The 15,027-nt window shown below is 28.3% G+C and overlaps 1 protein-coding gene across 1 annotated transcript in view; it reads left to right on the forward strand.

Moving 5' to 3' along the window:
* The window catches only part of LOC119674010 (kinesin-like protein unc-104), a 13,754-nt gene extending 13,681 nt beyond the window's left edge, over window positions 1-73 (forward strand). The window contains exon 16 of the mRNA XM_038085131.1: window positions 14-73. Coding sequence (XP_037941059.1) covers window positions 14-73 — 60 coding nt within the window. The remainder of the gene's footprint in view (window positions 1-13) is intronic.
* The last annotated feature ends 14,954 nt before the right edge of the window (window positions 74-15,027 follow it).

Raw genomic sequence — 15,027 nt, forward strand, 5'->3', positions numbered from 1 at the left:
ATGAATTTTATAGCTGTCCAAAATAGTACAAAATTTTTGGACAATTGTTCTTGGAGATAAACGAATTCTATAAATGTCCAAAATAAGTACGAAATTTGACTGCGAAAACGAAACTTTATAAATGTCCAAATTAGTTGAACATTTTGTGACTAATTGTTTGTGATTTCTTGTGCCTTAAACTATTCAATATTTAAACATATTTGAAGAGTGGGTTCTTCAATATAGGTTGTTTAAAATATAATGTTAATATGAGAAAAAAAAATACACCGAAAATACAATTATTGTGAATGTCGCAAATTATTTACCATTGCCAATTTAAGCAATATTAAATTTTTAATATACTTGACCTTTGGAATCGATTAAAAAAGTTGAATCTCAGATTATGAACTTCAGTAACGGTATTAGACAAGTATAAACTGACAAAATATAAGTACACACATTACAATTAAAGTTCTTTCCTTGCCGGAGAATACTCTTCTGACTATCGAATCTAATTTGTTAGCTCGTGAACCATCTGACCACCTAATTTTACTTATTGCACCTAAAAATTGGATTAAAAACCGACAGATTTTAAATATTTAGCATGCGAACGCTCATGTTTACGAAAGATTTGTTGGTAGTTAGTAAAATTAATATTAAAACCGGTGCCAAGAAGTCGGTGACGTTTGGTTTCCATTACTTTAGTTTATTTTTGAACTTTTTTAATATTTCAATTTGGATCCTTTTTGTACAGCCATTCCCCGTGTTGCGGATTTTGTTCAGTTTTTCATATTTTCATTGTTGCCTGGAATATTTTGCTCGCAGAGCATTTTATATTTGCAATTATGAGTTTGTGTGTCAACCAAAACATATGTTCACGTAGTATATATTGTGCATATGTAATTCCACATGTATATAAGTCACCATTATCATTATTATAATAAATATTTGCTTCACCGCACTTCGGTTCTGTTCCTCTTTTGTCTTGATTTTGCAGTGAATAATAGACTTTCATTTCATCGGCCTGTAGGGTTTTGTGGTTTTACGTTCTAATTTTTCAAATGTAAATATGGAAAATATATACGCACCTGCTCATATCTATGTGTGTATCCATGCTTATGAAGATATGTATATCCTTGTATTTTTAATTAAATACCATACGATTTTTCACAATGTGAGTATGTCGTAAGCGAGTAAAAGATTTCCTTTCATATTCCCTTGTTTATTTTGTAGTTCCTCTAGAGTATGCGACAACTTTTGTTGCTCTTACTTAAGTAATTTTATCTAATAAAAAAATGTGCATAACTTTAATTACGAAGGAGAACTACTACAATTAATTAGACTAATTGATGAAAAATGTAAAAGATTTATTTAATTTTGCTTTTGCTATTTATAAACACATGTTAATAATTAGAGCTTTTATAAGATTAGAATACGAGTACTTTTATCAAAGTGGGGCTCTAAGATCTTTAAAGTGTACCAGTAGATCTTTATTATCTATCAAATAGTTTTTTACGCTAAATTATTTGCGAAAATATTGACGGTGTAGCTTTAATAATCCCATTCACTACGAGTTCTCGATCTGTTGAAATAAAATTGTGGAATTTGTCGAAGATTATTGTTGTGACAGCCTAAATCGGATGTCCCGCATGAAGTATCACGATTGAATGCACTACTGTGTTTAAATTCATTTAATAAATTATACACAGTCGCAAATACTAGAATAATGAAGATTATCGAACTTGGGTTTAATTTTATTCACTATTCAATTGGCCCATATAAATACCCATAAATACTACAAAAATAATACAACCGCAGCGATATATAATAAAGTTGAACTTGTGGTCAAGAAATTCTTCAAGCACATAAAGTTTTATAAATTATAGAATCTAATAACAAGTCAGAGAACTCTTTTGTGTACGTCTCTGATATGCTCACTTTTTATATTGGAATAGGAGTGTGAATTATTAAACCCTATGTGCCATATAAGAAATGTAATTTGCGGATAAATGCATTAATGGAAAGAATTCTGCCAGTACCGTTTTAGAGTAATTAGTTTGAATTTTACTTCTTTCCTGTTGAGGAGTGAGGTTCATCGAAATCATTGCTGATCTTTGGATCGCAATATACGGCTAAAAAAAATGCAATTCCATCTTTAGTAGAAGCATTAATGCTACCACTCTTTTGGAATAACTGATTACTGGGCATGATAAAATTGAGTCAAGAAGAATATGAACCGATAATTTAATGGGTAGCCTTAACAAAGTAAGTATACTTAATTGAAGTATAGTAATAAGATTGGAAATATCGGAGTATGTTCTTCATTATTAATAATCCATAATCCTTTATAATTTAGCTTCTTACTAATAACTTTTTTACTTTAAACTGTTTTTTTTTGGGTGTAAATGTATGCCACCTATGGTATATGCGTCATCACTCCTCCGTATCGGCATTCGCATGTATATAAGTTAAAAGTAGAAAATCACTGTAACAATAACGTTAACTTATATTAAAGTTACAGCAAAGCAGGCATGTTATTCCCCTCAAACCCTGGAGAACTGCTCCACACGCAGTTGCTCATGAAAACCAGTAAATTTGTAAACAAGAGCCGTCACAAGTGAAAAAAGTCCTTTCAATATTGAACTAAGTAATCGCTTTGTGTGTAAGCTGCGTTTGTGTTTGAGAGTGAGCCGTACGTATTGGTACTCATGTGTGTGGCTTGATACTTGAACCCCCGTTCAATGAGTTCACTGGTAAATTTATTCAGCTTTGTTCGTGTACTACTTGTACTTTGCCGTTGAGGTTACAAAAAGTCGTTAACGTTTTCTCTCGACATTTTATACGTTTTTGATATTGTTTTTGTTTTTGTTGTTGTTGTTGTTATTATTATTGTGTTGATTTATTTAGATTTTTTTGATTGAAAGTTCATGCTCCTATTCGTTCCTTGTACAAATTATTTTTTTCTCAAAATTATTCTGTCTGGTATCCTTAACGAATTATAAACATTTTTCATATCCTTTAATTTTTGCATAGCGGATTTTCTTTGTCAAAAAGTAAAGCATTATTTTCTACGTGATTTTGTCATGATTCAATGAAAGATGAAGTTAATAAATGTCAATTAAAATATTTAATTAAAAATTTATGATTTCATTCTAATATAACACAGCAAGTGAATTTGTTGATAAACTTTTACAGAAAATTAACAGAACTTCAGAAAAATGTGCGAACTTGTAAGTCAAGTACAGTTTTGCTTCAGTTGGTTTATCAACGCTGACTCTGAGCTGCAAATTTGGCAGGGCACAAGTTCAAATCCTTCTACTTGCAGTCTCAAAAAATTATTTACAAATAATTAAATACAAGAACTAATTCCAAAACCACTGATGATGGGTATTTGACAATTCTCGAAATAGCTGTATGGTCAGCCAAAAATTCAATTAATTAAAATAATATAAAATAAATTTTTGTTGTTGCAGTTCAGTACTTTTCGAAATCTTTCTATAAAATATTTAATTAAAAATTTATATAAAGCTTTTCAAAAAATTAAATATGCGAAATATGATATATTATATATTAATTATTAATTGATTAATAAACATTGTATAAGTTACCACTCGCAGCTGCTTAAATCCGGCCTGTGCGCTTAGTTTTATTAGTTTGTCTGGAAAAGTTCCATTTACCCTTCGCAGTTCTCAACATCTGTTAAGATCTGTTGTGTCCTTTCATGGACTTTATGACTTTGAGTATTTCTCCAACTCAAATTTTCTGTATAAATTGTAGTATTGAATCTACATTACAGAGTTTTATTTCTTTAAGATGCTGATGCTGACATAAGTGCCGGATAAAAATCTAGCAAGTTTTTTTGGAATCTCACTTTTTTACCTACAAAACCTACAAGTTTCCTTAGAGTAAGTTTTCAGTTTTGTGTGGTAATAGTTGAACCTACAGTGCTCTGTCAGACCTCTTGCAATAATTCTTAAATTATTTTTTTTTACTTTCAAACAAAGTTTTAGGTCAAAAGTCCATATAAGCGATTTCGATTGTGATAGCCTTTGTAAATTATCTCATTATAACTTCTTTTGTTTCTCCTCTTCTTATTGAATGTGTGAAAAAATACCTTCTACCAAGCCACAAAATAGTTCTGTGCCTGTAAGTTACGAGATTAGTTTATGAATTTGAAGTAATTGAGCTATAAACCCGCAGATAATTATATTTTAATAAAATCTCTTCTAAAAATAAGTACAAATTTATTAAACTTAATAAGAACACATATAAAATTTGCTTCAAATTAATCGGAGATTTAGGTACTTTGTCTTGTCAATCACAGATTACACTCATGTATTTATACTAATAAAGTTTTCTTTTAATTTATTCAGACTCCTTATATTAATATACTTGAGTCGACCTGCTGCACACATTGACTGACATAACAACAACCACTCAAATTAAGAATTTTCGTTTTGAGTAAGTCATCTCTGTTTCATCCACGCAGTATATTTAATGGATTCATAAACTCTGAGTATCTTTTGACCCATACCACCACTCTTAATAATGTGATATGTCATAGCTGAAGGTTAAATTACACCGAAATGTTGAAGGCACGTGCACGTAATTAAATTTCAAACAAAAATTAATATTTCCTTGTCAATACGAAATAATATTAGAGTACCACTCGTAGAATACGAGAATGACTTTATTTTATTTAAGGATAAATAGTGAGGCTTTGGATTATTAAAAGTAAACATTAAGTGACTTCAGAGAACGCCGTTGAAGTGACTTTAAAAACACCTCGAAAAATGAAGCTGCAGGAAATTGCTTATGTTGAAGTCTCAGTAGAATCCAAGGCAGTTTGTGGACGAGGGAAATTACTGTTTAAGGGGGGGAAATGTAATCATTTTAATAAGTGTATATTGCGTAAGGGTTGGGTTTAAGGACAATATTAAACGTTTAGGGGGAAGGAAGTTTACTTTTATAAATAATTTTTAGTGGTTGCTTTCTTGTACTGCTTGCTCTACTGCAAAGCTCTGTATATGTTACTGTAGTGTTTTTATGGAGTTATATGTTCCGAATCATGAGTCACTAAGCAATCGAATATCAGAGACAAAAACAAGAGAAAAACATATGAAAAAAACTTCTTCTCTGTTTAGATACAATTATAATTTACTTGGATATAAAATTGTTGTGGTAGTAAATGCAATTAAATTAGATTGAAATTACCGGTAAAATTATATGAAATTTTAAAATAATGTATAGGTACGTATACTAAAAAAAGAAATATTAAAAGTTTGCATAAATAATTTTTATGAGTTTTATCAAATCAGAAAAATTATAAAATAACAATTCAAAAAATATGTAAAAAGTATTATGAACAAATATTATATAATAATATTATAATATTATGAACCAACAAATATTCAAATTTTAAAGAAGTAAGTTGATATAGAACCTTTGACTTAATACACAGAAGCAAATCAGAGGTATCTACCTTAATATCTGTCTTTACAGGGCACTGGTCCATAGGACGGCATGGAACTAGATTCGGCCTACCCTGTGGTATCTCTTGCAGTGTGTGTCTATCAGCTTCCGAAGAAAGGACATCAGAGCACTTGATGTGTCTATGTCCAGGTCTGGCCAGAACTAGGTTAAAGTTTCTAGGGACCCCCTTTTTCAATTCACTCGGCGATATCTCTAGCATTAGCATTAGCCAGATTCTTGCATTTATAAATGCCTCTGGCTGGTTCTTGTTTGACCTTTTCTCTAGTACCCATTATTACGGGATTTTTGTGGATTCAAAACGGCTTGTTTAGCTAATTGAGGAGAACTCGTCTTCTATCCACCACAACTAACTAACTAAATTAAGGGTTAAGGTCTCTTCTTATTAAATAAGTTGGCATGGGATTTGCTGTTACTTCAACATCCTTCAATAAATAATTTGTTAACAATTTGCTTCAGAAATCTTTAACTATTAAAATGTAACGGGGAAGGTTTTTTATTGAAAACTTATTATGATTGTTATGATACTTTGATTTTCTTTTTGTTTTTTTTTTTTTTTACTGCACCTCTGCTACTATTTTCATTGTTGTTGTAGTGCATTGATGCGTGTATGCTCACGAGTGAATGTATGTAAATATCAAGTTCACTGAAAAGTTGAATAAATCACTGAAGGTACTACTGAAGCTGTTACAGTCGTTTTATTATTGTTGTAATGTAAATATGCGTGGTTATAATCATTAACTTCGAGTTTACTGAAGAGTAATTTGTTTAATATAATTTTTGGTTAGAATCTAAAAATATAGCAATAAAAAAGTAACAAATTTTGGGGAAAAAAATTATATATTTAACTATTATTATTACATGGTATTACTTCAAGTCAATCTTTCTTTATAAATTCTAGTATTGAATCTATATTATAGAGTTTGATTTCTTTATTCGATATGAGATTTCTAACTAGATACTTTTTTTGTTCATACATCAGTGCCGGACAAACTTCCAACAGAAGGTTTTATTCTGTTCTCTACAAAACCTACAAGTAAGTTCCAAGTTAGAGTAAGTTCCCAGTTTTGTAAGGTAATAGTTGCACCTACAGAGCCCTATCAAAATTTATGTGATAATTCCTAAATTATTTTTATTTAGTTACCTAAAATCCTTAAACCGTTTTACATTGAAAGTCCTTATAAGTGAATTCGATTATCATAGTCCTAGTAAATTATACCACTATAGCTTTCTTTCCTTGTTCTATTCTTTTTTAATGTGTGGATAGATATTATTTTCTCCCCAGCCACAGAATGTGTCCGAGCAAGGCTGCCTCTTTCCTAAAAAGTTTGCCCGCCACTTTGTTGGGAGATATTTATATATAATACATATAATACATATATATGTTAATATAACTATTATTTTCAATTTACGTCTAAAACATTATGTGATATATTCACATTATATGATATGTTATTTAAAAAGGCTGATGTAAACTGCATATTCATATCGTCTAATCATATCGATCAAAGACAGATATTTCTATATGTTAGTTTTGTGGATCTTTTTTTGAGTAGTTGAACTTTTGAAAAAATACAAATATTCTCTAAAATTTTAGTTTTTTTTTTATGTCGCGTACCTATTACATTTTAAAAGCTCTGAAAAAGACTTCCTCAATTCGCTTCTATTCAAACCCTTCATTTGAATGGATGGTGGTGGTGGTTAAGTGAAGTATCAAATTGTCCCGCAAGCAATTCGATGCCATAGTCCGTCCGCAGAATATCCACAAAGGGTGAAAATGACACTTTATTCCAATAAACTTCAACATTTATTTTCATTTCTCGCAATTTCATTTTAATATTTTTCCCTTTTAATTTTCAAAAAGTCAGCGTTGATGCCATTATGATTTTAAGTACTTTTTGATGAGAAGAAACTTGTCCACTAATTTGAAAACTAATTAAACTTAAGTTTAATACTGTTAAACGAACATTAATTTTAATTATAATTTAAATATTCAGCAAAAATTTGAAAAAAAATTAGGGAATATTAAATGTAAAGAGTAGATGCGAGTAATATGAACTTACATTATATAATAAATATATAATTTTCGCATTTAATAATTTTTAATATATTTAAATTATATTTACATTTAAATTATAATTTAAATATTCAGCTAAAATGTCATAAATAAATTAAAGAATATTAAATGTAAAGAGTAGATGTGAGTAATATGAACTTACATTATATATTAAATATATAATTTTCACATTTAATGATTTTAAATAGTCTTATTAAATGAAGTCTTAAATTCCTATGTATAAATCTTATTTAAAAAAATAATTTAAATGGTGATATTAGCCTTGGTGCTTTAAATCTGAAAATATCTTTATAAATATATATATCTTTTGTTAACTTTATATACATGATACCTTCAAATTATACTAATATTTTTAATAATATTGACAATATACTTTTAAAAAAACAATCAATAAAACAAGGTAAAATTTATTTTATGTAAGTATCTCCTCGTAGTAAGCTTAAAAAATCTTAAATAAATGCTATATATACATATACATATATTAATATTTACATAACTATTATTTATGAAAGTTTTTCTCTTATATTGTATATTAATTTTGATAACGAAATAGGTTTGAAAATAGTTTCAATGTCAATGTCGGTAGGTTGTCATTATTCTTTGAATATAAATTATAGTTTTTACGGTTGTTACATTTATTTAAGTTGAATTATTGTGTTTGTATATATTATTTTGTATTTCAAATTTGTTTTATTAAAGTATTTTTTTTATCTATATGAGGTTATATATTTTTTATATTAAATCAATCATTTCTGTAAATTTTTAATCAAAAGTAACAGTAATCCATTTTCATTTCCTTCAACAGAAAAATTTTCTTCAATTACCGTCCTCTACATATAATATAATCTATACAATAGCAGGAATAAGTAATAGAATAATAGTAATAGAAAAATAATAATAGAATAATAATAGTATAATAATAAGAGAATAAGAGAATAATAACAGAATAATTATAATAGAATAATTATAATAGAATAATAATAATAGGATAATAATAGTATAATAATAAGAGAATAATAATAATAGAATAATTATAATAGAATAATAATAATAGGATAATAATAATAGGATAATAATAATAGGATAATAATAATAGAATAAGTAATAGATAGAATAATAATAGAATAGTAAACGAATAGAAAGTAGTATATAAGCTGAGTGTGAAAGTTGGCTAATGGCCATTAATAGCTACTAGAAAATATGGAGGAGGAGTTAAATGTATTGATAGTAAAAGGATATACAAACATTTAATGATACTAAAAGAGTATATTTGGTATATTTTCAAACACGAATTTTCTGTTTTGAAAATCAATTTTAATTAAGTATATTTAAGTAGTTATTATTTATGAACTCTTCCCGTTTTTCGTGCAGTTTTATAAGTCCATAGGTGTGGAACTTTTGTGATTTATCGACGAAAAACTTGGCTAAGTGATTTTCAGTGTCTCTTGGGTCGGTAAATTTTTTACCAGTAAAGTAAAGAGTTTTGCAGAAACCAAAAGAAATGGTAATTAGTTAGTGCAGGGACTGCTCAATTTTTTTCCGTTAAAAGAGTTTTACAGAGACTGAAAGTAATGGTTGTAGATGGTGCGGGGCCAATGTTCCCTAATATTCACTTCAATGAAAAGTATATCACAAACTTCAACAATAATCTAAATCAGGGTTGTCCAAAGTACGACCCACGGGCCGCATGTGGCCAACTATGAACGTAAGTATTTCTTTCTGCGACCCTCCAATCTGTACAGTGATTTGTATTGGCCTGCGAAAGCATCTTATCTGGACAGCCCTGGTCCAGACTTTGATTTGATGAATAAAATTTTAAATGTTATGTTTTCTCCATAGAGTGTAATAATTTTATTGGTATGGAATTGAGTAATTACTTGTGTATTCCATTAATAACAAATTCAAATATTTTGCTATCACATTAAGAAACAATCAATTTTACGTCACTAACTAACTGACTGCACAGTGGATAACTTGATGGTTTTATTGTTGTTGTTGACTACACATCAAACACCAATAAAGATAACGTTGTATAGATAGAATGGATTCAGACATTTACACGGTCATAAAAATTCAAGCAAACAATACACAGAGAAGATTTTCAGAGTGGTAGCATTTTTGTTGATGAGTTTTGATTTGCGAATTTATATAGATACTTATATACAATACATATAAATGATAATTTTTACGTCGATGTAAAAAAATGAGTTTCGAAATTATTTAAAGTAGAATAACAATATATACGATAATCATATTATAGCGTTTCAATTAAAATAATTAATTTATTTAAAAGCAAAATGATTTCTAAACTATTTTAAATATTTTAACTCTCCAGACTCGGTTTGCGCATGTCAAAATTTAAGGGTTTGTCAGCTACGAAGTAGACGAAGAAAAAAAGACGTTTTCAGAAGGCCCACAGTACACGGAGTACTGCTGCTCTTGTCTTGAATTTAATACGTCGTTTACCCTTAATGGGTGCAGAACGCTGTCTGGCCGTGCTGTTTCGTGCTTCTTTTGGTTTGAACCGTCGCAATTGCCAATCGATTTTGTACAAAAAACTTGAAATGTGTATAGAATATTGAGAATTTTGAGAATTGATTTATTCTAAATAATTTACTTTGCAATTTTACTAAACTAAACTAGACGTGAGCTAATATCTAACGAAATCAGTTCGGAAGTTGAATTGTGAAAAAATTATGTGAAATATTTTCAAAAAACAAATTTTCTTCACCATTTATGATTTGTTATACCAACAAATTGTGTGTCATCGAGAATTGAATATTGGATATATATAAAAAAGTTTTCTTCGTACTCCTCAAATGTGTGCTTTTGGATATTTAATACTTTTTTCGCTAATTTTAACAACAATTTTGGTTACTTTATTAATTTTTGCGACGACGTCGAAGAAATTCTTGATCGAAATTCTAAGTTTCGATGATATGCAAAATGAAGAACAGCAAATGCAGCTACAATATTTTTTTGCGGAATGATAAATCCCAGAAAAAATTAATTGAAATTAATTAATTTTGATTTAATTAAATTTAATCCTTTTATTTCGAAATTGGTAAAAAAATGTGCAAAATTTTATCGTGAAAAATATCATGAATATTTTAAGTTTTTCATTTCGTAGTCCTTATATTATATATTTTTTGTATAATAAATGTGTGGGAGTGGAAGTGGAAGTGGAAATTGTAGACATATTTTGTGTAGAGTTCTCATACAACTGTAAGAATTTGTAGACTGTAGACTTGACACTTTTTATTACTTGTTATAATAATGAACGGCAACACGAAAATATATTGATAAAGGTCAAGACAACAGAAATGAAGGATATATACATTAAGAGATATATGTGAAGTATAACCGCGAAGGATAATTAATGTAGATTTCGCATGTGAAAATGTATGACTAATATTGCTCCAAAAATCAAAATACTATTTAAGGAATTACGTTCTTTGTATTATTCATAAAACATATTTTGCATTAATTAAAGTTTAAAGAATTAAAGAATTTATTTAATTAATGAAATGTGTGAAAAAATTGAGAATATTACATTTAAATTCTTCTCAAAATAAATATTTAAAAATTCACAAGAAAAAAAATCAATCACCTATTATAATAATATAATATATAAAATTATATGCATAATATATATATATATATATAATAAACTTTTAATATGTATCACAAAAATAAATTATGAAAAATAATTTTTATAATTTTTTTCTAACAAAGTTTAAAAATACAAAATTACATTATTAAGTAATTATGTTCATATATTAACATATAATTATAATAAAGTGTTTGTTATATATCTATGTCATCCATAAGAAAAGAGATTGTAGGTATTTTGAAAATGTATTTACCACCCACAGAGCAATTTAGAATTTAATTAAAACCTATTTGGACTAATTTTTCAATTTCAATGCTCAATTAGAAAATTTGATTAAATTTCCAAATTTTTCACATATCTTTGTACACATATAGTTTTAAAATAATTTACATAATCCAGCTGAAGGCCATTGTCTCCATTGCTGAAGTAATAGCCCAAAATGTATTTCATTAACTTTTAAGTCTTATAATAAATGAAATTAAAAAATTAACATAATAGTTAATAGGACAAGTCTATACATTTGTGTTATATACTACATGAGTATTATTATTTTTTTCTAAGCCTTGAGCTATTTCTATCTCATTACTAATAAATTGAAAAATGCCATTCAGTAAGATTAGAATGCCTTTTTTTAATTTTGTTGCTATCAGAATTCAGTAACTGAAGAATTCAACTGCTATTGGTTTTAAAATTATAAACCTTTAGATTTTTAGATGCCGACACTATCATACATTCGATACTACACACAATCTAAAATTATTCACATCTTCACATATTCTCAAATAATCATATATTCAAAGACACATAACCATAACAGAATTTATTTGATAGACGATCTTATAAGTGAAAAATAGTAATTACTATGTTTTGCTATATATACAGATAGTTATGGTATTTATAGTATTTATTATATAGCATATTCCTATTTAATAAGAATTATATGACTATTAATTGTCTGCTGTAATTTGTAATCCTTCTTAGGAAACGGAGAAGATTTGGAAGACGTGAGCAATAGAAATTTGAGCTCTTTATGATGTTAGGCTCGTGTACTTTAAGTCTAAGCCTTGAGAGAGCAGGATAGAAGGTTAAGAAATGCTCATTATATCATCGTCTGCTGAACAAAGTAGCTAAGAGTATACATAAATTTTATGATCTCGATGTAAAACAATTTCTTTTTGTTTGATGGAAATAATCAAAAACCACAGTGTGAAATCTAAGCTCACTTAAACAACCTCTTAGTAATGAACAATAAAAAATGTTAGCCTTTACAGCGTAAAGTTTCGGGTGCTGGAAGCCCTTTCCAGTAATCAACGGCAAAAACCGAATATAATGGGTTTAATAGTTAGAGATCTTAAGAGAGAAGACTATACTTATTTGCGTAAATAATGTTAATAGGCTACACTAAACTATTTTTATATAAAAACATATATTATATTATAATATTTATTTACAAATCCTGACAGGCTTCCCAACATCGGCCTATCGAATCTCAGAATGGTTACAGGCTCCTCGGGGAGATATGCAGATCTGAGATCAATTATTGCTTAGTCTGATTAAATGATAAACAATAATCCAGTCAAGGCGTAAAGAGGGGTTTTGAAGATACCTCGCAGTTAATAGTGAGTAAAAGTGCTCAAGTGCACTGGCTCAAATAACTTCAACATAATAAAATGAATTTCATCTTTCCAAAATTTTTGAATTTTGTGCGTTAATATTGAAGAAATTAGAAATATGATTTAAAATATTGATCTAGATTAAGTAGTATATTGTATTTAGTAGTTCCTATCTATGCTGATTTAGGCATTGTGTATTTTGGTATGATGTTTTTATTCAAGCGTAATAGCTAATTTATTTATAAAATTTTTTATTCTTATTGCAATGATAGTTTTAATTTAATGAATAATATATCTTCGTAATATTTTTGAAGTAAATAAAAATATAATTAATTGTTTAATAATGTATATTGTATAATATCACAACCTTAACTTAAGTTATACTAAATTTTTGATAAATTTTATGGGCAAACATGGCGTATGAGTAACTTTTTTACACAAAGAATTCTGATAAAATATTAAGTATTCAAATAATAATAATACTCCACTTTCCCATATTTATAATGAATAATGAAATTGTTTTAGTTTTTATTTAAAATCATTAAAATGTATTTTTGTTTTTTTTTTTTTTTGTTTTGGAACCATCAATAGTGCATGCGCTGTTAAAATCACATATGAACATTTCCATCAGACATGGAATCATTCAAAGTTTGTAGAATTTCGCTCTCATGCCAAGGAACGGTGTAGAAAACTCTCTAGAATTCGTGATTTCGTGCTCAACATTCTTCTTTTGTTGTTTTTCTCCTTCATTTTGACAGTTTTATTGATTGTCATGAATTTGTAAACATAAATAAAAGCATGAAAAATATTGGAAAAAGAGCAAAATCTGGGAAGAGTGACTTTTCTAAAATGGAAAACAAAAATCCTTTGCTCTCATTCACGCACGACGAGGATGAAGTGTTTGTCATTGTACTAATATAAGCGGATTGTGTTTTTATTTCAGGCGGAAGTGTCTTATAAAATATTGAAAAATACAAAATGATATAAAACCAAATTAAAATTAAAATAATAAAAGTGTAAAAATATATATAGGTATATATTTTACCGAAAACAGAAGTGTTAAAAGTGATTAACATTAAAGAAATATAACAATTTTCAAAGTGCAAATGCTTTAACCAACAAGGATATCTTCCAACTACAGTCGATTTTGAAATCGACTAGCTCTTAGTACATTTTTTAAGGTAACAGCTTTTCTTGATAAAATAATAATTTAAATCATAATTTAAGTAATAATAATAATAATGAAATCAAAGTGTAATTATAGTATAGTATTTCATTATACAATATTTTGATCCATAAGCTGGTAGTTTGTCCGTGGATTCTATAAGGGAAACCCAATGACTACGATGAGTCATACAAGAATTGGAAATATTTGTGGATATTTGTGGATAAGAGAATCCTTTTGGAAATGGATTGTAAATTATTTTAGTGTGTGTTATTTTTCATATAATAAATAAAACAAAGAGCTAATATTAGAATTTAGAACATTTGCAGGATAATATGGTATATACGTAATTTATTCTGTTGCCTGCTTTTCTCGTGATTTGGTTCTGAGAGTACTGTGCGTCTTTAAGCTCCTGGTCTACGGTTCTTCGCCATGTCTTGCCTGAGGTTGCCTTGTGATTTCCAGCGTAGGGCTGTTTGCAGGATGATGTTTTCCTGAGCGTGTGACCAATCACTTCCATTTTCTTCTTTTTATTTCAGTGGCGGCTTGTGTTTGTTCCGTGCGTTCCCAGTGATCAGTATTAGGTATGCACTCCGGTCACCATATTTTCAGTATTCTTCTTAAACATTTATTTATGAATACTTGAATGCGTGATTAAATAGAGGTTTTAGTTTTTTCGTGGCTTATGTACAGTTCGGCATTGGATACACAGGAACTGAGTATGTCAATTTGGTTTTGTAACATACTCAATACCGACAAGTTTGCTAAAGGATGTCTATTGTATTTCGGTGCTATCGCTACGTAAAGAACACATGATGGCATTCAATGTCGAAATAAACCTTGTTTTACGCCAGTATTGACCCCAAAGGGTTTACTATTCACTTTGATTTGAACATACTTTAATTTGGCTTCAGAGTTATTATCTATACAATTATTTTTATCTTTTTGTACCGTAGTTAGAGCATAAGGTATGAAGATATCAATGAGATCACGGTTATTTATTGTCGCTTCTAATAATAACACACAGGAGGATATATAACATATAATGAGGTAGTCTTTTATTTTTTTTTATTCTTATTAAGTGTGTTTT

Source organism: Teleopsis dalmanni, chromosome 2, assembly GCF_002237135.1.
Source record: "Teleopsis dalmanni isolate 2A chromosome 2, ASM223713v2, whole genome shotgun sequence".
Taxonomy (NCBI): Eukaryota; Metazoa; Arthropoda; class Insecta; order Diptera; family Diopsidae; genus Teleopsis; species Teleopsis dalmanni.